Source organism: Pelodiscus sinensis, chromosome 30, assembly GCF_049634645.1.
Source record: "Pelodiscus sinensis isolate JC-2024 chromosome 30, ASM4963464v1, whole genome shotgun sequence".
In the NCBI taxonomy this organism is placed as follows: domain Eukaryota; kingdom Metazoa; phylum Chordata; order Testudines; family Trionychidae; genus Pelodiscus; species Pelodiscus sinensis.
This window is the reverse complement of record NC_134740.1, coordinates 697,892-721,666: the sequence shown is the minus strand read 5'-3', so window position 1 is coordinate 721,666 and position 23,775 is coordinate 697,892. Positions and strand designations below refer to the sequence as shown.

General features: G+C 48.0%; 6 protein-coding genes across 6 annotated transcripts in view; 2 read left to right on the top strand and 4 right to left on the bottom strand.

Moving 5' to 3' along the window:
- Positions 1-23,775, bottom strand: part of NOP9 (NOP9 nucleolar protein) — a 340,212-nt gene that overhangs the window by 96,028 nt on the left and 220,409 nt on the right. The gene's annotated exons all lie outside the window — the stretch shown is intronic.
- LOC102446378 (olfactory receptor 10D3-like) overlaps positions 1-23,775 on the top strand; it is a 29,933-nt gene that overhangs the window by 2,412 nt on the left and 3,746 nt on the right. The gene's annotated exons all lie outside the window — the stretch shown is intronic.
- On the top strand, positions 471-1,406 carry LOC102447358 (olfactory receptor 4E2-like). The gene has a single exon (XM_006129273.1). It carries the CDS (start codon positions 471-473, stop codon positions 1,404-1,406), a length of 936 nt encoding a protein of 311 aa, XP_006129335.1.
- Positions 5,619-6,554, bottom strand: LOC102447104 (olfactory receptor 4E1-like). Its single transcript, XM_014576632.3, has one exon. The coding sequence runs from the start codon at positions 6,552-6,554 to the stop codon at positions 5,619-5,621; it is 936 nt and encodes a 311-aa protein (XP_014432118.3).
- On the bottom strand, positions 12,217-13,161 carry LOC102456518 (olfactory receptor 4E1-like). The gene has a single exon (XM_014569458.2). The coding sequence runs from the start codon at positions 13,159-13,161 to the stop codon at positions 12,217-12,219; it is 945 nt and encodes a 314-aa protein (XP_014424944.2).
- On the bottom strand, positions 19,159-20,946 carry LOC102446615 (olfactory receptor 4E1-like). The gene is given in 3 exon segments (XM_014576631.2): positions 19,159-19,652; positions 19,655-19,940; positions 20,752-20,946. Coding segments are annotated over 3 exon segments (975 nt in total).

Below are 23,775 nucleotides of genomic sequence, written 5' to 3'. Positions count from 1 at the left end.
GGGGGGTAGAGAGGCTTGTGTATCTGTGGTGGGAATGGCTTGCATACGCTGGCTTGTCGGTTGTCTTGTGCATGGATTGGCCGGGGCTTGGGGGGGGGGGGGGTGATGACTTTGTGCATCGGGGTCCTTGTGCTTAACCACTCATCAGCACGCATGGCAGTTTCATCTGGCTAATGGCGCCTTCCTCTCTTTCTCCTCCACGTGCAGCCGGGGAGTCCCAAGAGGGAGAGGCACTCCAAACACCAATGGGCGCTGGGCACACGCCTTGAAAAACCCAAGTTTCAAAGCCCTCTCTGGGAGGCAGATGCCTGCTCTCTACTCATTTTGGGCATCCAAGTTTCCCAGCTGGCATTGAACCTCCCTCATCTTCAGGCTCTGAACTTGTTCCCCCCTCTCCGACCCACGTGGAGAGCCCAGCTTGGCATTCCTCCTTGGGTGCCGCGTGGGCCTCCCCCTTCAGAGCGTGCTGTATGGACGGGAAGAACGTCACCATGGTGACGCACTTTGTGTTGCTCGGACTCACCGAGAGCCGGGAGCTGCAGCTGGCCCTCTTCGCCCTCTTCTCCGTCGCTTACCTGCTCATCTTGGTGGGAAACGGCCTCATCATGGTGACGGTGGCCAGTGACCGGCACCTTCACATCCCCATGTACTTTTTCCTGGGGAACCTCTCCTTCATCGATATCTGCCACGCCTCGGTCACGGCCCCCAAGATGCTGACTGACCTCCTCTCCGGGGAGAAGACCATCTCCTTCGGGGGTTGCGTGGCTCAGCTCTTCTTCCTCCACCTCTGCGCCTGCGCCGAGATCTTCCTCCTCACCATCATGGCCTACGACCGCTACATGGCCATCTGCCACCCACTGCAGTACCCCACCCTCATGAGCCTGCCAGCCTGCACCTGGCTGGTGGGGGCCCTGTGGTCTGGAGCTACCGTCCACTCCCTCGTACAGACCGGGCTTACTGTCCGCCTGCCCTACTGCGGCCCCAATGTCATTGACAGCTACTTCTGCGATGTGCCACCCGTCATCAAGCTGGCCTGCACCGACACCTACCTGACGGGGGTCCTGATTGTCTCCAACAGTGGCCTGATCTCACTCACCTGCTTCCTGGCTCTGCTTGGCTCCTACCTGGTGATCCTGGTCTCCCTGCGGAGTCGGAGCACCGAGGGGCGGCGCAAAGCCCTCTCCACCTGCGCGTCCCACTTGGCGGTGGTGGCCTTGTTCTTCGGGCCATGCATCTTCATCTACACCCGTCCCGCCACCAGCTTCTCGCTGGACAAGGTGGTGTCGGTCTTCTACACGGTGGTGACACCAGTGCTCAACCCGGCGATCTACACTCTGAGGAACCAGGAGATGAAGGGGGCCATGAAGAAGCTGAGGGAGAGACAGGTCTTCTGCAGGGGGAAATAGGGTGATGGCCAGGCGGATGAGTTCCAAATGGAGGAGAGACCTTGCAGAGAGGGACGGAGCAGCCCATGGGGAAATGGGATTCAAAGGGCTGGATTGGCAGACACACAAATACACACCCACACCCCACATTGTTTTCCGGGGTGTGTCTAGACTACAGGGTTTTGTCGACAAAACTATACCTGTGTCTACACCACCGCTGAGTTCTGTCGACAGTAAGTTGACAGAATGTGGCAGTTTTGTTGACGGTGGTAAACCTCATTGTATGAGGAATAACGCCTTTTGTCGACAGTTCTGTGGACAAAAGGCACTATTGCATCCACACTGTGCTTTTTCAAAAGACAGCGTCTCGACTCTCTGTTGAAAAAGCGGCTAGCTTTGTGGACAGAACTGGCTGTAGTCTAGATGCTCTTTGTCGACAGAAGCTTTGTCAACAGTATCTGTCGACAAAGTCTCTATCGACAAAAGCCTGTAATCTAGATGTACCCGTATGTGGTCCCAAGCACGCAAGTGAGCTGACACAAGTCCAAGGGGGTGTTGCAAGAAGGGAAGGAAAGTGCCCCTGGGTCCCAGCTGGACACAGAGTCCAACACACTGAGCACATGCTGCCAGCTGACGTTGCCCCCCATGCTTATCGGATCCCAGGCCCCAGCTCGCTGGATTAAATGTATGTTGCAAAAGCTCTTTTTTCTCCAGACTCGTTCTTTAATGCTCCGCCGGGCTGCGGAATTCTCCCCCCACAAATTCCTGGCTCCCTGCCCTCGGTCAACAGACACTAGAGCAGTGAGGGGAAACCGGGGCTAGCGAGTGGGCCGCAGGAATGGAGCTCTGTCATCTCGGGGGGCTGCCAGGTTGTCCTATCCCAGGCTGGGCCAGTTCTGCTCACTGCTGGTGCGCCTAGAATTTGTGGCAGCACTTTGCTAGGGTGCAGCGGGAGCGCCCGGCGCCCACAATGCTGTTTCATCCGCACACACCTCACTTCACATGGCCTGGCTTTATGTGCATCACTTCAGTAAAACCAGTGTGGACAGAGATCGGAGGAATCCGGGAGCCCTGCACGTGGGCCCTGGTGCACAAAACGTCTAATGCAGCCTGCGGGTGTGAGGTAGAGGGTGTTTCACTCTGGGATCTGTCCAGGGAGGGGCTGGGGAGCCCAGGGCTGGCCCAGCAGCAGGCGGCGGGTTGGGAGTGAGGGGCAGCAGGGGTAAGTGTGAGGAACATGGGGGGTTAGGCTGTGGTTGGAGACTGAGGGGCACAGTGGAGTGGGGAGGTGCGGGAAGCACAGGGTGGGGGCAGCAGGCAGGGCTCCGGCTCAGGACAGACGCGGGGACCTGTCTGTGTAGGGTCTCAGAGCCAGTCACACCCGAGCGTAAGAGATTTGAGTTGACCAGGGCTCTCTCAATGGACTATTTAGCACTGGAACCCAGGCCCTGTCTCCCAGCCCCTCTGCTCGAAGACAGCAGCTCTCAGCCTTTCCAGATGACTGTCCCCGCTTTAGGAGTCTGGTTTGTCCTGCGCCCCCCAAGTTCCAGGGTGCGTGGAAAGGGCTGGAGCTTATAGAGCAGTGAAACCAGTTGTCGTCTGTGTGAAAGGTTAGTGGGGATGGATGTTGGTTTTTGGATAGTCTGCTGCAGAACGGGGCAGATACCTGGCTGCGTTCCCATCCTCCCTGGACCAGTTCGGCATGCTCCCCGTTAGCCCCCTGCCCTCAGGGAACGCAGACGTCTTCCAGGAGTACCCTGGTCGGGAACCCACAAGAGCCCACTTCCCTCCCAGAGCTGGGGGGAGAACCCAGCAGCCCTCTTGATTGACCTCTCACTGCTCTCTCCAGGTTGCATAAGAACGGCCACTGGGTCAGACTGAAGGTCCACCGCACCCAGCGTCCTGTCCTCTGGCTGTGGCCAATGCCAGGTGCCCCGGAAGGAATGAACTGAACAGGGACTCATCAAGTGATCCCTCCCCTGTCGCTGATTCCCAGCCCCCAACAAACAGAGACTAGGGACACCTGTCCCTGTGTAGCCTGGCTAGTAGCCATTGATGGACCTGTCCCCTGTGAAGTTATCTCGCTCTTTTTTGAACCCAGTTACTCTTGGCCTTCACAACATCTTCTGGCAAGGAGTTCCACAGGTTGACTGTGCTTTGTGTTAAGAAATACTTCCATTTGTTTGTTTTACACCTGCTACCTATTCATTGAATTGGGTGCCCCCTAGATTGTATGTAATGGGAATAAGTAGATAACTTTTCTTTATTCACTTCCTCCATACCTGTCATGATTTATAGACGTCTATCATATGCCCCCCCCCCCCCTTAGTCTTCTCTTTTCTAGGCTGAAAAGTCCCAGTCTTTTTTAATCTCTCTTCATATGGCAGATATTCCAAACCTCTAATCATTTTTATTGCCCTTTTCTGAACCTTTTCCAATGCCAAAATATCTTTTTGGAGAGGAGGTGACCCATCTGCATGCAGTATTCAAGATGTGGGCATCCCGTGGATTTAGAGAGAGGCAATACGATATTCTCTGTCTTTATTCTTTAATCATTCCCAATGGTCTGTTTGCTTTGTTGCCTGCCCCTGCACAGGGAGTGGATGTTTTCAGAGAATGATCTGCAATGACTCCAAGAGCTCCCTGGAGTGGTTGTAGCCAAATTCGTCCCCATCATTTTGTACGTGAGGTTGGGATGTTTTCCAACACGTGTTACTTTGCATTTATTAACATTTTAATTCTTCTGTCATTGTGTTGCCCAGGCACCTAGCTGGATGAGCGTGGAGGGTCTTTTCGGGTGGGGGTGATGCCTGAATTGGCGAGGAGTGCAGGGGAAGGGAGGACGTTACGAGTCCCCTAGGGGTTCCCCCAGCCCGTCGATGACTGGTGGGAATGTTCGACAAAGGAACAGCCCGAGTGCAAGCTGCTGGGACCGTAACATCACTTCTTACGCCAGCCGCCTGGGGCAGCCCCCCTCTCTCGAGCCACTTCTGTCTCTCCCTCCCCCCCCCCACTTCATCGTGCTCCTCCTGGTGCTTTTAATCAGATCCCAAGCAGCTGGTTCTGGAGCTGGCACCAGCCCCGCTTGCTCCGAGAGCTCGCAACGGGACCCGGAGGAATTCATTAGAAGGAGGCAATGGCGAGGAGCAGGGATAAGGGGTCAGTTGGCCGGCGGGTGTAAATCAGCCAAAGTCCCACTAAGTGTGTGGGGCCAGGTTCCACGCTGGAGACCATTTCCCCGCTCGTTCGCGCACCAGCGGCTCGGAGCTGTCCACCCAGGACTGGCCCGGGCGCTTTTCTGTCTCGACAGCGCCTAGAGGGAGCCCCCGTCTGTCTGTTGGGTTTATGCTCTGAACCAGGAGAGTTTATGGCCCTTCCACTCCGTCTGCAGCAGGATTTTCAAACTGCGGGACTGGGTCTCATTGCTGCAGGGGGCAGGTGACCAGTGGGGGTGCTAAGGCAGCTCCCTGCCAGTCCTGGCACCTCGGACTGTGCAGCAGGTGCGGCTCCTGGGTGCGAGGGCAGGGAGAGTGCACAGGGCTCTGTGCATTGCCCCGTCTCAAGCACTGGCTCCGCACTCCCATTGGCTGCCCCTCTCCAGCCCATCTGATGAAGTGGGTCTTACCCAGGAAAGCTCGTGATCCTGTGTGTGCGCCCAGGGCCTCTCCTTGCCTGGGGAAAAAGTGTTTCATTTTGACCTTTTAAAAGTGAAATGCTTTGCCGTGGAATTTGCTTTTCTGTTTCAAAGTTTATTTTGATTTTTTTTAAAGAAAAAGTTGAAACATAAAACAGAAAAGTTCAGTTTCAGATGCCAGGAAACATTTCATTCCACTGAAATGACACCCTCTCCCCTCCCCCCAGCCCTCGGCACCCTACATAAGTTTTTGGAACTGCCAGAGAATAAAAATAAAATGTTCTGTCTGCGGTGCTGAGCAGCACTCAAACGTAACTTCTCTGTCTCCCATTGAGCCAGCTAACTGGACCTTAAAAAACCCCTTAACTTGAGTGAACATTGCGTACGCGAGTTGGGTAAGAGGCCATCCTCAAGTTACGCTTTGAACAATCACAGCCCTTAAAGACGGCCCAGATAAAACAGCGATGGGTGGCGGAAAAGAGGGAACCATCCATAGTCTCCTAGATACAAAATGCCGGAAGAGACCACTGCGATCACCCCATCCTGCCACCCAGAGGCCAGAGACCCAAATTCTCCCCAGAATTCCTCAGGACTCAGGGTCATTTGTCGCTGGCATTTCTCTGCCTCCCTCGCAGCTTGTGCAGTGCCTTCTGCATGTCCTCGTTCCTCAGTGTGTAGATGAGGGGATTGAGCAGTGGGGTGACGGCCGTGAAGAACACCGACACCACCTTGTCTGCAGCCAGGCTCTTGGCCGGCCTGAGGTAGATGAAAATGCAGTGTCCCAGGAAGAGCGTCACCACCGTCAAGTGAGCGGCACAGGTGGACAGCGCCTTGTGCTTCCCCTCGGAGAGGTGGCTCCTCAGAGAGACCAGGATGACCGTGTAGGAGACCACCAGCACCACGAAGCAGACCACAGAGATGAGCCCTGAGTTGGAGACGACGAGGACCTCCAAGACAAATGTGTCAGTGCAGGCCAGCTTGATGACCAACGGGACGTCACAGAAGAAGTTGTCAATGGCATTGGGGCCGCAGTATGGGAGGTTTAGTGTCAGGGCAGTCAGGGCCACAGAGTGGACCATCCCACCCAGCCACATAGCTGTGGCCAGCTTCAGGCAGAACCCGCGGCTCATGACGGTGAGGTAGTGCATAGGGTTGCAGATGGCCGCGTAGCGGTCGTAGGCCATGACGGTGAGGAGGAAGATCTCGGTGCAGGCGAAGAGGTGGAGGAAGAACATCTGGGAGATGCATTCGCTGAAGGAGATGGTTTTGCTCTCCACTAGGAAGTCAGCCAGCATCTTGGGCATCACCACGGAGGAGTGGCAGACATCGATGACAGAGAGGTTGCTGAGGAAAAAGTACATGGGGGTGTGTAGGCACCGGTCACAGGCGATGGTGAAGACGATGAGCGTGTTCCCCAGCAGGATCAACACGTAGATGATGGTGAAGAAGGCAAACAGGGCCAGCTCCACAGCATGGTTCGTGCTCAAGCCAGACAGGACAAACTCATTCACCCTGCTCTCGTTCTGCACCACCATGGTCTGTCTTGGCTTTATTGCCCCTGGAAGAACGGACACAATGGGAGAGGCATTTGAGACATGGATGGCCAAGCAGTGTTGGCATTTGTTTGGTGCCAACATTTTGAAGCCCTGGCCAAGATAAGAGCCAGGAAAATTATGTTGCATGCACGCAAGAGGAGAACCATGCAAAACCTGTAGAACTGGACAAGAAGCAGTGGGCTTAAACTACAGCAAGGGGGTGGGGGTTAGGTTGCACATTAGAGAAAACTTCCTAACTATCAGGCTGGTTAAACACTGGAATAAATTGCCTGGGGAAGTTGTGGAATTTCCATCATTGGAGACATGTAGGAGCAGGTTGGACAGACACCCGTCAGGGATGGTCTAGATGGTGCTTGGTTCTGCTGTGAGGGCAGGGGACTGGACTTGCTGACCTCTTGAGATCCCTTTCAGTTCTAATATTCTATTCTTTGAACTGGTCAAAATTTGAGAATTTGTTTCACAGGAAATTCCAGGGTTTAAAAAAAAAGTTATTCTGATTTGGAAGAAAAACTTGAAGAGTCACCATATTCTGCAGCAATGAAATGGCCGCCTTGACTTCTGGCGTCTCCCTGAACTCTGCAAGAATCAAGACTCTGCCCCGACTCCTTCTTTAAAATCCTTTCAAACGGAGAGAAGAACAAAAATGCAAGCAGCAAGAGATCTCTGCTCAGTGTATGCATAGAGCATGCGATGGGAAAGATGTGAAAAAAACGCAAGCGACAGGAGAGCGGTTGAGAAGATGTACAAGGGAAGAGCTACAGGAAAAGCCATGTAACATTTCGCATGTTTGTTAGAGGCTGTCAATAGGCAACAGGAAAGGAATCACCTGAGGATTCCCGGTTCTGCTCACTCCCTCTGGGGCACCTGGCATTGGCCACTGTGGGCCGACAGGACTGGAGGGATCTTTAGTCTGACCCAGTCTGGCCATTCTTATGATCTTAGGGATTGACATTAAAACAGAAAAAATCATATTGTCTGTATATAAATCCATAGTACACCCACACCAAGAATACTGTATGCTGTTCTGGTCACCCCATCCTTAAAGATAGAATTGGAAAAGATGAAGAGTAGATGAACAAAATATTTATGGTGGTTATAGAACAGCTTCTGTATGAGGAGAGATTAGTAAGACTGGGACATAAGAGATGACTTAGGGGATAAGATAGAAGACTATAAAATCATGACTGGTGTGGAGAAAGTGAATAAGGAAGTTTTCTTTACCCCATCACATAATACATGGCCCCACCCATGGCCAATGAAATTAATAGGTAGCAGATTAAAAACAAACATAAGGAAGTATTTCTTCACACAAAGCACAGTCAACCTGTGGAACTCCTTGCCAGGGGATGTTGTGAAGGCCAGAAGTATAAGTGGGTTCAAAAGAGAGCTAGCGATATTCATGGAGGACAGATCCACCAGGGGTTCTCAGCCAAGATGGTAAGGGACACAAACCCTAAACCTCTGACTGCTGGTTGATGGGTCTGGATGACGGGGGATGGATCACTGAATTGCCCTCTGACCCAGCTGGCATTGGCCACTCTTGGAAGACAGGATACTGGGCAAGACGAAGCTTTGGACTGACCCACTATAGCTGTTGGTATGTTAATTCCCATCTTCCGAGGCTTTCAAGAATAGGCTGGACAAACACCTACAGGGATGTTTCTTGTTGGTCCTGTCTCCGTGTGAGGGGTGACCTTGAGGTCCCTTCCAACCCAAATTGCTATGATTGGATAAAATTTACCAGTGAACATAAGAACGGCCATACTGGGTCAGGCCAAAGGTCCATCTAGCCCAGTATCCTGTCTGCAGACAGTGGCCAATGTCGGATGTCCCAGATGTCATCCATTCCCAGACAAACAGAGGCTAGGGACACATTCCTACCCAACCTGGCTAATAGCCATTGATGAACCTAACCTCCATGAATCTAGCTAGCTCCTTTTAGAACCATGTTAAAATCCTAGCCTTCATCTCATCTTCTGGCAAGGAGTTCCACAGGTTGGCTGTGCGCTGAGTGAAGAAAAACTTTCTTTTGTTTGTTTTAAACCTGCTGCCTATTAATTTCATTTGGTGACCCCTAGTTCTTATATTGTGGGATTAAGTAAATAACTTTTCCTTATTCACTTTTTCCACACCAGTCATGATTTTATAGACCTCTATCCTGTCTCCTCTTTTCTAAGCTGAAAAGTCCAAGTCTTTTTAATCTCTCTTCATATGGGACCCATTCCAAACCCGTCATTTTCTGTTGCCCTTTTCAGAACCTAGTCCAGTGCCAATATATCTTTTTTCAGATGAGGTGACCACATCTATACGCTGTTATTAATGTGCAACCCCACTCTAGCCAAGCTTTTACTGTTTATGACTTAAATAACCCTCCAACCAGCCAAACCAAAATAGACATAGAACTTTTTTTTTTAAGAAAAAGCAAATTGAATGAAAACTCCTCACGACTTACTCTTGCTGAAGGTCCCACAGCTCCGGGTTCTCTGAGCAATAGCTGACTCTGGGCTAACTCCTAGTACTTTGCCTCCATAACATAAAACGTGGAATTTGGGGCTTTTCTGTCTAGGGGCAGCAGAAATGCGCTTGGTGCCAGGCTCTGATGGGTTTAGCGAAGCGGATTGCAATTTGTATTTGATGGGCAGTTTCTGGTTTGCAGCCTATGATATCAAATTCGCTGGTGAGTGTTGCTCCTGGTTTTAGGGTTCTGGACTAAAGAGACAGCAGGTGACTTAACCAGCCAGCAGAAGCGTTAAAAAAAACAACAAAGCCAGATTCTCTTGATTAGTTTTCCAACACTCTGCAGTGCAAATAGGAACCTAACGCTACAACGTCTCAGTCCATGTCCTCCGAACGCTGTGACTCTGGGGCACGTTCCGCGTTGCTCTTCCTAGTCACTAATGCTCAGTTTTATATTAAAGAAGGATTTCTAGGGGAATTTTACCATGAGGTCTAGCTCCAGAGCTCTAGAGCCCTTGCAGGGCATTTTTCTCTACCCCTCACTATATAACCCTTTGCACTGTTGTAAGTTCATTGGATAGTGACATCACGTTATGCCGGATGCCTAAGAAAAGTTTTGTGCTCCAGGGACTTGGTGTTGCCTGGCACGCAGATGAGTTGCAAGGGGAGTTGTTAAGATGTCTGAAGTGTTTGAAGGTACAAACTCTGTGTGGGAGTTTTAACAGCTGCCACTAGGCTTGGAGACCTAAAGATATCTGCACAACTACTGAGAGTCAGGAGAATTGTATTGGTGTCCTTGAGACACATCCCTTGTCATGTCAATCGGCAATAGCTTCAATGGGGTTAATGAAGCAACATGGATTTACGCCACGTGAGGATTAGAGTCCAGGAAAGTGTGTGTGAAATGGCCTTTAGGCCTTACACCTCCCTTGCCCTCATTTCTCATGTACACTTCTGCCTTTGGGTTGTGTTGCAAGTTATTTGGGTGGCGTTACCTGAGCAGAACATGGCCCATAACTGAGTTGCAGTAGCATACACACCAGTGCTTTAGCAGAGAGGCAGTGGAGTTGCTCCAGACTTACACTGGGGTAACCGAGAGAAGAATTTGTCGCTTTGAGCTCCATGGGGCCTCGGGATAGTGGGTAATTCAGCTTTGCTCTAGTGGCAACTCGGTCATTTCAGTCGTGGTGTAAAACTGGATTCGGGTGAATCTGTGCTGCAGCATGAAAACCTTTTTCTACAGCGTCCTTATAATAATAACAACAACAATATCTCATTGCTCCTGAGAATTTTTTATTTGTTTTAAATATGGGGAAACTGAGGCATGGTGAGACTAAGTGACTTGCCCAAGGTCACCAAGCAGGCCAGTGGTGGAGCCAGAAAGAAAACCCAAGTCTTCTAAGTCCCAGTTCATTGCACTATCCACTAGGCAAGAGTATCCACCAGCACAGACCTGGTCACCACTGCTTCAGTCACTTATTTGGCAGGATTAGAAACGCACAGAAGTATTTCTGTCTGTCTGTTTGTTTATTTATATCTTTACCCATCAAGCCACAGTTCCTCTTGCATCTTTTTTTTTAAATTGAAATTTTTATAATACAATACACAGAAGAGGCTAGATTCATGTCATATGATTCTTTAAAATACATTTAATTGCCTTTTACAAAATACAAATCAGAAATGTTGTAATTAGTATTTCCAGAGGGGAAAACTAGTTGGAAAATGAAGAAGCAAAAATGTTGAAGTTGTTTCTGTTTTGCAGGGCTCAAAATGGAAAGATCAATGTGATAAAATGAAAAGTATCCAGGGTAGCACTTCCCCCATTCTTTGTTCTTTCATTTGCTCCCTTCACTACTCTCTTGCTTTTCCAAAGCTGAGACGTTTTGAAAAGGGGAAAGGTAAAGGCAAAGAGAAAAACAAAGCAAAAATCTCCTGCAAAACTTAGTACATCTTTCATTTTAGTGCGTTCAGAGCCAAAAATAGGACAAAGTAAAAGAGGCAAGAAAGGCTTTTCTTTCTCTGCCCCCATTTTTTTATTCAAAGTGGGAAAGAAGTAAATAAATAAGGGAAACCTTCCCACACTTTTTCTCTGGTTTTTACCTTTGCACCCTCTATAAAAAGGCCAAAAATGATACAAGAGGGAAAATGTACATTAATGTCAACATGAAAATATAGATAGTTTTTGATTGATACTGGGATAAAAACCAATATTTGATGTAAAGACTGATACAATTTTGACCAGCTGTAGCTTTCAGGCCAGGTGTGGGCAATAAATTGGTGGCAGTTCACCATGGTTAGTCCCTGGTGGGCCACTGCTGCTATATTTACCTGCCTCTCTGCAGGTACAGGTGATTGCAGTGCCTATTGGCTGGGAACAGCGATCCGTGGCCAATGGGAGCTATGATGCCCCATAACTACAGAGGTGCAGGTAAATACACAGTGTGTGGGCCCACTAGCGACTAACCCTGGCAAACCGTACACAATCAGTGCTCAGTATTTGCCCACCCCTGTTTTAGGCTCTGTGGCCTGTATTCGTTAGGGGGTTTAGGCATTGAAAGGGAGAGAGAGGTACGTAGATTCCTTGAAATCATCAAGAGTTATGTGCCCGAGTTCTTTAGGAAATTGCACTGAGCATGTATGTGCTTCCCTAGGCATCTAAACACCTTAGAAATATGGCACCTTCTAGCTGCAAAGTTCAGGAAAAAAGACCTTTCCATTTCACTTAGAAATTGTCCATTAAAATAAGGAATAGTGACATATTGGAGTCACCTGCTTTTCTACTGCCCCCAGGGAGAGGGAGGAAGGAAAAAGGCAAATCAGAGTAGGAAAAGAAAACTAGAGCTCCCTATTTAAAAACTGAAATTGAAAAAATAAACTTTTAAACATGGAAACAAAATTGAGGCTTTCATATTCCTGAACATTTCCAATCAATCAGTCAATTGGAACTTTGAAAAAGCCCTGACAAAGCCCGATTTGGACACGTATTTTACAGAGTAAGTTCATGCCTGAAAATAATGTCAGTTAGTCCCAGCTGAGTGGATGCAAAGCCCAGGTGATGAGTCTTGTAGAGAGATGAGAGCCAAGGACCAAGGAAAAAGCCATTGTCACCATGCAACCCTATTGGGGATGGTGCCAGGAATCTGGGAGCATCTCTGAGGACACATCCCTTCTGGAGCCCTGGGCTCTATTTCTCCTCGGCATCCACTTTTCTCCCCAGGAGCTTGCTGAGCGCCCTCTTCATGTCCTCGTTCCTGAGGGAGTAGATGATGGGGTTGAGCAAGGGGGTGATGGCCGTGAAGAACACCGACACCACCTTGTCCTCGGGGAAGCTGATGGAAGGGCGGGAGTAGGTGAAGATGCAGTGACCCAGGAAGAGCGTCACCACGGTCAGGTGGGCAACGCAGGTGGAAAGGGCTTTGTGCCGCCTCTCGGAGAAGCGGTTCCTCAAGGAGACCAGAATGACACCATAGGAACCCACCAGCACCACGAAGCAGATCACGGAGATGAGCCCCGAGTTGGCGATGATGAGTGCTTCGATGATGTAGGTGTCGGTGCAGGCCAGCCTGATGACCGGTGGCACGTCGCAGAAAAAGTTGTCTATCTCCCGGGACCCACAGTAGGGCAGATTGATTGTCATGCCGGTTAGAGCTATGGAGTGCACGGTCCCACCCAGCCACACAGCACCAGTCAGCAGCAAGCAGACCTTGTGGTTCATGATGGTGAGGTAGTGCATAGGGTTGCAGATGGCCACGTAGCGGTCATAGGCCATGATGGTGAGGAGGAAGATCTCTGTGCAGGTGAAAAGGTGGAGGAAGAACATCTGTACCACACAACCCCCAAAGGTAATGATTTTCACTGTGACGAGGAAGTCAAACAGCATCTTGGGCACAGTGACCGAGGCATGGCACACGTCAATGAAGGAGAGGTTGGAGAGGAAGAAGTACATGGGTGTGTGAAGGCGCCGATCGTGGACAACGGTGATTATAATAAGGATGTTCCCAGCCAAGGTCAGCAGGTAGATGGGCAGGAAGACTACAAAGAGGATCAGTTGTGTCTGTGGGTTGGAGGAGAGTCCCAGAAGGATGAACTCAGTTGCCATGGTGTGATTTGGGGTGACCGTCTCTCCCATATTTCTTCCTGGAAGGGAGAGAAAATGATTCTAGGAATTGGGTAGGACCCAATGAAATAGTTTGAGCCTCCCCCTTCAGTGAGACTGCCTGTCTACTGTTGAAGAAGACAACTGATAAATGAACCATGTGTATTTAGAAATTTAGCTAAATTTCTTTAAGCTAACAAACAAAACCAAAAAGCCAAAATGAAACAAAGCCAAAAAGTCATGTTGGATTGAACCAAATGCTTAGTTCATCCTGAAATGAAATGGTTTTGTTTCAATGGGGAAAACTTGGAAAAAATCCATTTTAGGTCAATCCAGCATGGAAGTATATTAGATTTTTCCATTTGGTCAAGAAAGGGAGAGAGAAGTTATTCAGTCTCTGCAAATAGAGAGCAGAGATGAAACCATTCGTTAGCCAGGTCTTCACGGCTGCTACGGCTAGAGTAGCCCCTGGCGGACCCTTAGTGCCAGGCAGTGCTGAGATACTGGGAAAGGTAGTGCCTGCCATGAAAAGGTCTAAATAAGCAACTGATGGTAGTGGTGGGAAACGGAGGCACAGCGAAGGGAAGTGGCTTGCACAAGTTCAGTTGCAGAATCAGGAACAGAATCCAAATTTTCTGAGTCCCAAACAATAGAGCCTTGTTACTTTCCCATCTCTCTTCCCCTCGTAACAGCCCAGCGCTCGTTTCCCTTGTTCCGTCACCTCAAGCACACTGGGCCAAATCCTCAAACGATGCAAACAAGTGTTGCCTGCCTGCCTGCCTGCCTGCTACTTCTCCCCTCCACAGTCTCTATCTATCAATCCCATCCCCACAAGAGCGGATCACTTTGGGGGAGATTTTTCAAAGGCACGCAAATCCTGTTGGGTGGACATTAGTGGGTGTCTGCATTTTTGGCACCTTAGTACACCTGATCCCATGTCCACTGCTTTTGAAAGTCTGCCCTTTATAGAATATCATGGCTCCTATAACTGCTTTCAAGTACCTAAAGGGGTATTATAAGGAGGAGGGAGAAAAGTTGTTCTGCTTGACCTCTGAGGATAGGACAAGAAGCAATGAGCTTAAATTGAACCAGGGGGGTTTAGGTTGGACATTAGGAAAAACTTTCTACCTGTCAGGGTGGTTAAACGCTGGAATAAATAGCCAAGGGCAGTTGTAGAATTGCCATCGCTGGAGATATTTTAGAGTAGGTTACAGACACACCTGTCAGAGATTATCTAGATGGTGCTTGGTCCTGCCATGAGGGTAGAGGATTGGACTTGATGACCTTCCCATTCTATGATTCTTTATTTTAGTAGAAGTCACAGGAATGGGAAGGAGAGGGGTCTCTATCCATGGTGCTGAACTGGGAATGGGCTATTTGCATCTCTATGTGACCGAGGTTTAGGCACTTCAGAAAACAAATAGATGCCTATTGAGCTCTTCAAACCACATAAGCACCTTATACCTAACATTGGATATTTCCAAACGTCATTCCATTTCGCTTTTCAATCATTTTCACATATTCATTTTTAAATTGAAATGCAGTGTTTCAGTTGTGTCAAAACAAAATATTTGGTTTTGCCCGAAATGAATTTCTTTTCACTTTTTGAGTTCCTGAAAATTTTGTTTTGTATGATTTTTTTTTAATTTGGAAAATTTGCAACTAAGCAAAAAATCTCTTATTCACCCACCATTAAATAAGGCATGCCTTCTCATTAGGTGTGGGAGGATTGGATTTTTACTGATAATTGTTGGCCAATATCTATTTGACCACATACACAAACAAATGAAAAATATTTTTATTGATAATAATTGAAAAGTACAGGCTAGGCAAAGTAAGAACAATAATAGAATCTTAGAATACTAGGACTGGAAGGGACGACGAGAGGTCAGTGAGTCCAGGCCCCTGCCCTCATGGCAGGACCAAGTACTGTCTAGACCATCCCTGATAGACATTTATCTCACCTACTCTTAAATATCTCCATAGATGGGGATTCCACAACCTCCCTGGGCAATTTATTCCAGTGTTTAACTACCCTGACAGTTAGGAACTTTTTCCTAATGTCCAACCTAAACCTCCCTTGCTGCAGTTGAAGCCCATTGCTTCTTGTTCTATCCTCAGAGGCCAAGATGAACAAGATTCCTCCTTCCTCCTTATGACACCCTTTTAGATACCTGAAAACGGCTGTCATGTCCCCCCCCAATCTTCTCTTTTTCAGACTAAACAAACCCAGTTCTTTCAGCCTTCCTTCATATGTCATGTTCTCTAGACCTTTAATCATTCTTGATGCTCTTCTCTGGACCTTCTCGAATTTCTCCACATCCTTCTTGAAATGCGGTGCCCAGAACTGGACACAATACTCCAACTGAGGCCTAACCAGTGCAGAGTAGAGCAGAAGAATGACTTCTTGTGTCTTGCTCACAACACACCTGTTAATGCATCCCAGAATCATGTTTGCTTTTTTTGCAACAGCATCACATTGTTGACTCATATTTAGCTTGTGGTCCACTATGATCTCTAGATCCCTTTCTGCCGTATTCCTTCCTAGATAGTCGCTTCCCATTCTGTATGTGTGAACTTGGTATCGTCTGCAAACTAAATCGTTGATGAAGATATTGAACAGAGCTGGTCCCAAAACAGACAATGATGCTTGAGATCTTCTTAGCATTTCATTTAAGCATATTTCCTTTGTATACTTTGACTTCTGATGTTGACAGTGTATTTGAACAGTTATAACAAATTAACTTTTTTAATCTTGATTTCTCCTTTGACTGAATTATAGCCTGCCCCCCGGGTTGCCTAAGCCCTCCATAATGTCTAGTAACTTCTGAACAGTAAACTGATCAAAGTTGAAAAAATGCCTAAATCCCACACTTTCAGTTGGAAATAGTCTTGCTTTTATCAGGAGGTTGGATTCAATGACCTCCCAAGGTCTCTTCCCACCCTACGGATTGTATGTGCAACTGTGAGAGTTTAAATTAATAAAAAAAGTAAAAATGCTTTAAATAAATTGCAATATTGTCTATCAGAATTATTTAACTCTTCACAAATGTTGGCAAGCCGACTTGTAGTAAATGACCTCAGTGGGGCATTTAATCTAGCCACTTCCTCTTGTTTTTAAAAGAATGTTCTTGCGCTCAGAATCTTTGGGCAGCTGCTGTATATTAGTGTTACTCCTTGAGAGTCAATGGGGCTCGGCAGGTGCAAACTAACACAGAATCTGGTCCAAAATGTTCACCATTTTTTTGAAAAAGGCCGAGAATGTGAATCAAAGGACAGCAGTTTATTTTTTATCTACGCAGTTGCTAGTTTGAAAGGGACAGAGCCCTGACTAGCACCAATAGTCCACAGGACACTGGGGTGGATGGACCTTTAGTCTGACCCAGCCTGGCCATTCTGATGGAGTCAGTGGACAAATTCCCAGCTAAGGTCAATTGGCCACGGCACCGTTAAAGTCAATGCAGCCAGCTCGGCAACGGGTGTTAATGGGCCACTACCCTGCGGGGTCCAATGCAGCTCAGTTTCTTTCCCAAGATGTTTGTCCTGAGAATCAGCAATAGAGAGTCTGAGCCACAGCTGCATCGCTGCACGTTTTCACACAGGTGTAATTCTATTTAAGCCTAATTCCCATTTACACCTGAGCCTGTTAGACACAGCTGGAGCCCTGCACAAGGTTATAAATGGCACTTCCCCTTGTTACACATGACCCTACTGGAACCCTGCAGAGGGTCCTCGGTGCAGATAGGACAAATTTCAGGGCAATCCCACCGTGTAAAAGTGGAGCAATGCAGCTGTTAGCGAGGTTAAAAGTAGGAAGGTAGCAGGCCACTTCCTCAGCTGCTGTGAATCTAATATGGTATGAAACAGGAGTAGCTGGCAGCAAATGCCCCCAGTGAGCGCCTCCCGAGTAATAAAGACTGACTTACGGGGAGAGCGGAGCTCCTGGTAAATGCCTTGTCTGGTTCAGCGTTGCCACCAATTCTGAGCTCTATTGTTCTTCTCCAAATATATAACCTCTTCTGTCAGCCTCAGCACAGCCTGCCCTGGGGTCCTGGGCCGGGGACTACGGGATCTGCGATGTGCAACAGGGGCACCGAGGGACTCATTAGATGTCCAGGTTCTTCCAGACACTCTCCCAGACTCACAGCGTGTCAGGCTCTCCTGCACCTGGTGGCTGGCTGGAGGACAGGGGGGAGGTGGGAGGGGGGCCGGTCTGTTGTTTGGTGGTTTTGTTTGTCTTCCGCCGCAGCCCATCTCGGGGTGCTGCTGGGCCCTGCCCTCTGGGGAAGAAATGGGTTAGAGGGGCAGACAGGCCAATACGTACTGGGAATGGAAGGCTTGCGAGGGAGAACGTGTCTTTCCAGGCCCAAGGGAGAGCTCAGTGTGAGCTGAAAAGCAAGACTCTTTCGCCCACATACAATGGCCCAATAAAGGACCTTACGTCATCCGCCTTGTGCCTGTAATATTGTGGGTTGCACATGGTCAGAACAGCACTAAAAACAGGAGAGAGTTTGTATGGGTATGGATAGATAGAGGAGCACATCAGGGTGACCACACCGGGTCAGACCAAAGGTCTGTCTAGCCCAGTCCTGTCTTCTGGCAGTGGCCATTCCAAATGCCCCAGAGGGAGTGAACAGAGCAGGGAATCATCACCTGATCCCTCCCCTGTCACCCATTCCCAGCGTCTGACAAACAGAGACTAGAGACACCAACCCTGCCCATCCTGGCGAACAGCCATCGATGAACCCATCCTCCATGAATTCATCTACTTCTTTTTTGACCCATTTTAAAGTCCTGGTCTTCACAACATCCTCTGGCAAGGAGTCCTGCAGGTTAAATGTGCGCTGAGTGAAGAAAAACTTCCTTTTGTTTGTTTTAAACCTGCTGCCTATTCATTTCATTTGGTGACCTCCTAGTCCTTATATTATGAGAATAATAACTTTTCTTTATTTCCTTTCTTCACAGCAGTAATGGTTTCTTAGACCTCGATTATATCCCTCCTGCATTTCTTCTTTTCTAAGGTGAAACGTCCCAGTCTTACTTATCTCTGTTCATATGGCAGCCATTCCAAACCCCTGGTCATTTTTGTTGCCCTTTTCTGAGCCTTTCTAATGCCAATATATGGCAGATACGGTGTACAGTGGTGGGTAGACAGATAGAAGGGAGTGTATGGGGATAGTCAGTAAGATAGAGTGTGTGTGTGTGGATAGATGGATGGAGGGGTTGTATGGGGATAGAGAGATTTATACATAGTTAGCTAGATAAGGTGTATAGGGATAGCTAGCTCAATAGAGGGGCTGTACGAGGGTACATAGATCTATTCATCAGGCATACAGAGATGGACATATTCCTCTATGCAGGCTGTTCCAGCATGCGTTGCCTCTAAAGAAGATTTTCTGCCTGTGAAGGAACATGTCCAGCCCCTGCGTGGCCTGTATTTGTAAGGGAGTTTAGGCATTGAAAGCGACAGAGAGGTAAGTGGGTTCCTTGAAATCATCAAGAGTAATGTGCCTGAGTTCTTTAGGAAATTGCACTGAGCATGTATGTGCTTCCCTAGGCATCTAAACACCTTAGAAATATGGCACCTTCTAGCTGCAAAGTTCAGGACAAAAGACCTTTCCATTTCACTTAGAAATTGTCCATTAAAATAAGGAATAGTGACATATTGGAGTCACCTGCCTTTCTACTGCCCCCAGGGAGAGGGAGGAAGGAAAAAGGCAAATCAGAGTAGGAAAAGAAAACTAGAAGAGTAGGAAAAGAAACCAATCAATCAGTCAATTGAAACTTTGAAAAAGCCCTGACAAAGCCCAATTTGGACACGTATTTTACAGAATAAGTTCATGCCTGAAAATAATGTCAATTAGTCCCAGCTGAGTGGATGCAAAGCCCAGGTGATGAGTCTTATAGAGAGATGAGAGCCAAGGACCAAGGAAAAACCATTGTCACTACCGACACATGCAGCCCCATTGCGGATAGTGCTGGGAATCTGGGAGCATCTCTGAGGACACATCTCTTCTTGAACTCTGGGTTCTATTTCTCCTCGGCATCCACCTTTCTCCCCAGGAGATTACTGAGCGCCCGCTTCATGTTCTCGTTCCTGAGGGAGTAGATGATGGGGTTGAGCAAGGGGGTGATGGCCGTGAAGAACACCGACACCACCTTGTCCTCGGGGAAGCGGATGGAAGGGCGGGAGTAGGTGAAGATGCAGTGACCCAGAAAATGCGTCACCACGGTCAGGTGGGCGATGCAGGTGGAAAGGGGTTTGCACCGCCTCTCGGAGAAGCGGTTTTGCCAGGAGACCAGAATGATGCTGTAGGAACCTACCGGCACCACGAAGCAGATCATGGAGATGAGCCCCGAGTTGGTGATGATGAGTGCTTCGATGATGTAGGTGTCGGTGCAGGCCAGCCTGATGACCGGCGGCAAGTTGCAGAAGAAATTGTCTATCTCCCGGGACCCACAGTAGGGTAGATTGATGGTCATGCAGGTCAGAGCTATGGAGTGCATGGTCCTGCCCAGCCATCCACACCAGCCAGCAGCAAGCAGACCTTGTGGTTCATGATGGTGAGGTAGTGCATAGGGTTGCAGATGGTCAGATAGCGGTCATAGGCCATGATGGTGAGGACGAAGACCTCTACGCAGGTAAAAGGGTGGAGGAAGGTCATCTGTACCAAGCAAACCCCAAAGGTAATGATCTTCTTTATGGAAAGGAAGTCAAACAGTATCTTGGGTGCAGTGACCAAGGCGTGGCACACGTCAATGAAGGAGAGGTTGGTGAGGAAGAAGTATATGGGCGTGTGAAGGTGCCGATTTATAAATTGAAGCAAGGGAGGTTTAGGTTGGATATTAGAAAAACTTCCTGTCTGTCAGGGTGGTTAAACACTGGAATAAATAGCCAAGGGCAGTTGTGGAATTGCCATCATTGGAGATATTTAAGAGTAGGTTACAGAGACACCTGTCAGATGGTTCTTGGTTCTGCTGTGAGGGCAGGGGACTGGACTTGGTGACCTTTCGAGGTCCTTTCCCATTCTAGGATTCTATGATTCTATATTTTAGTAGAAGTTACAGGAATGGGAAGAAGAGGGGTCTCTGTCCATGGTGCTGAAACGCGAATGGGACATTTGCAGCTGTTTGAGCCAGAATGCGATAGGGTTTAGGCACTTCAGGAGCCTATTGAGCTCTTCAAAACCATCTTTGAACCTTATACCTATCATTTCCAATGGGAGATAGGCACCAAGTGAAAAATACCCTGGTCACTATCTTTACCTTTAAAAATCTGGCCCAGGAATCTTAAGAGCAACATTTTCATTAAACCTGTTTTTTAGGGTTTTTCTACATTGGCAATTGAGTGACAATGCTTTAGTCATTCACCGGTGCTTAACCACCACCCTCTCTTATGGCTAAACTAGTAATGCCTTACATATAACTTGTTTCAACACTCATCGCAAATGTAACTCTTTCTGGTTCATTATACCTATAAATGTACAATCTTATTCAAAATCTTGTCCTCATTCCTAGTATCTTACTGTGGCTTTGTGTTACACAGGCTACAAAAAAGGATTTTTTATGAAGTTTCAGACCTACTAAATTAAAATGCAAAAATTCGTCCCCATCCTTTAATCTATATAAAATACTAATCAATAGACTGATGTTCCCAACCGACTGCAGACTAATGCAACTAAATGTGCATGAACTTTTGGGCTTAATTGATATTAGTGAAGAATGCAGATTTGAGGACGTGAAAATATTTTGTGGACGTGTGCTGATTTTTCCAAATTGTTCATTAGAAATGCTGTGAAAAAAATGGAACTGATGCATCTTTCTAAATGTCCTTCCATTTCACTTTTCAATCATTTTCACATATTTATTTTTAAAATGGAAATGCAATGTTTCTATTGTCAAAACAAAATGTTTGGTTTAGCCCCAAATGAATTTCTTTTCCCTTTCTGAATCACTGAAAATGTTGTTTTGCATGATTTTTTTTTTACTTTGGGAACTTTGCAACTAAGCAAAAAATCTTTTATTCACCCAGCATTAAGTAAAGTATGGCTTTTAATTAGGTGAGGATGGATTAGATTTTTACTGATACATGTATGCCAATGTCTTTTTGACCACACACAGAAACAAATGAAAAATATTTCCATTGATAGTAAGTGAAAAGTACAGGCTAGTCTAAGTAATAACAGTGATGCTGAAGATCTTCTTAGCGTTTCTTTTAAGCATTTATTCTTTGTATATTTTGACTTCTGATGTTGACAATGTATTTGAATAGTTATAACACATTAACTTTTTGAATCTTCATTTCTCTTTTGACTAAATTAATGTCTGCCTCCTGGGTTGCCTGAGTCCTCCATAATATCTAGTAACTTGTGAACGTCTAAACTGATAAAAGTTGAAAAAATGCCTAAATCCTACACTTTCAGTTGGGAATGGTCTTGCTTTTATCAGGGGGTTGGATTCAATGACCTCCCGAGGTCTCTTCCCACAGTATGGATTGTATGTGCAACTGTAAGAGTTTAAATACATGAAAATAGTAAAAATGCTTTAAATAAGTTGCAATATTGTCTATCAACATTATTTAACCCTCCACAAATGTTGGCAAGCAGACTTATAGTAAATGACCTCAGTGGGGCATTTAATTTAGCCACTTCCTCTTTTTTTTGGAAGAATGTTCTTGCGCTCAAAATCTTTGGGCAGGTGGTGTATATTAGTCTCACTCCTTGAGAATCAATGGGGCTCGGCGGGTGCAAACCAACACAGAATCTGGTCCAAAATGTTCACCTGTTTTTTGAAAAAGGCCGAGAATGTGAATCAAAGGACAGCAGTTTATTTTTTATCTACGCAGTTGCTAGTTTGAAAGGGACAGAGCCCTGACTAGCACCAATAGTCCACAGTGCCAGCGGGGCACCTGGCATTGGCCACTCTCGGCAGACAGGACACTGGGCTGGATGGACCTTTAGTCTGACCCTGTCTGGCCATTCTGATGGAGTCAGTGGACAAATTCCCAGCTAAGGTCAATTGGCCACGGCTACACGCAGCAGTGAAACGTTAATTCGATCTAAGTCCTTAGTTCGAATTAACTGTTACTCCTCGTGGCTAGTGAAATTTCAAAATGGTGACCGGACAGGAACATGCAAATAAAGCCCGGGATATTTAAATCCCAGGCTTCCTTTGCAACTCCGGTTGCCTCATTTGCCTACCTAGCTCGAATTAAGGAGCTAGTGTAGACATACCCTAACTTTCCTAAGTAACTTTAACTTATCCTTTTCTCAGTTTTACTTCTCAGCCCACTCCACAGCACTTACTGTGTTAGGCATCCTGAGAAACTCAATCTTCTTGGTGAATGCTGAAACAAAGTCATTAAGCACCTCTGCCTAGTGACGACTGTGGAAAATCGCTGTGTGTCCATGTGAAGGCTTTTTGGGTGTTTGTGCACTGCCTGTGTAGTGTGGGCCTGTGTCCTGTCTGTGTTGTATGGCAGTGGTTTTCACAGGTGTGCAACAGGATGTTGGATGCTTGTGACAAAGGGGCTGGTTGGCAGGTGTCAGAGACAGAGAGCGACTGACAGAGATGCACAGAGGGAGGAAAGGGAAGCAGGAGGTCTGGGTGTGGAGACAGATAGAGGTTGGACCCTGCAGGCTGTGGGAGGTGGATAAAGGTTTCATCCCACCAAGAGGATGCTCTCAGCCCTTCTGTGCATCCTTGGTCAGTGGGAGTCGCAGGCTCTTTCCCTGAGCTTCCAGCCCGGCTTTGAACATTGTGTTTTCCAGGTGGTGACAGGTTCTCCCTCACTCACTTTCTGCCTCTCTCCCTGCAGCGGCTCCAAAATGGGCCCTGGTCCAGGTGTTCCACCTGCCCCACATCACACTCGTGGAAGGAGAACGGATCCTGATCCCTTGCAGCCAAAACACCACCTCCAACGAGTTGATGTATAGGGACCAATAGCCCCAGCAGGGCCAGGGGGCCCGGAGCTTCCTAGGGACAGGGTATGATGGTGCTTCTGCCACTGGAGAGTCCTCGGGATGGGCTATGATGGTGCTTCTGCCACTGGAGAGTTCACCATGGTCATGGACACGGCCTCCCCCTCCACCACCCTCATACGCAACAGAGCGAGGCTGAGCGAGGCCGACACCTACTACTGCACCGTGAGAGACACAACAAGGGGAACCCGGGGGCCAGCTGCACAAAAACCCACAGCCTGGCTTCCTGTTACCCTTCTCACAGCACCACGGCCTTCCCCGCACTGGCTGTGCTGAGCCCCCTTGGCTGGGAGCTGCCTCCTCCCCCGACTGCCAGGGGGCAAGGATGGATTTACCTCTGCTGGGGCTCAGCTCCATTGACTCCAATGGGACTAGACCACTCTACACCAGCTAAGGGTCTGGCCCATTGATGTTCCCATAAATACACACCTGTACTTCCATGAACGCCCCTGGACACGGGCAACTGCTGAATCTGTGATCCGCTCGATGGATGCCCAGAACCTTTTGGGGTTGGGAGACTTTTAGAAGATCTTCTAGGCAGGGAATATCAGAGATGCCAAAGGGAGCGAGGCACCTAACTCCAACAGGACAGCAGTGCCTAACTCCCTTAGACCACTCTGACACTCCCAGACACACCTTGTTCTCCTCCTTTGGCCCTGTGTTACCA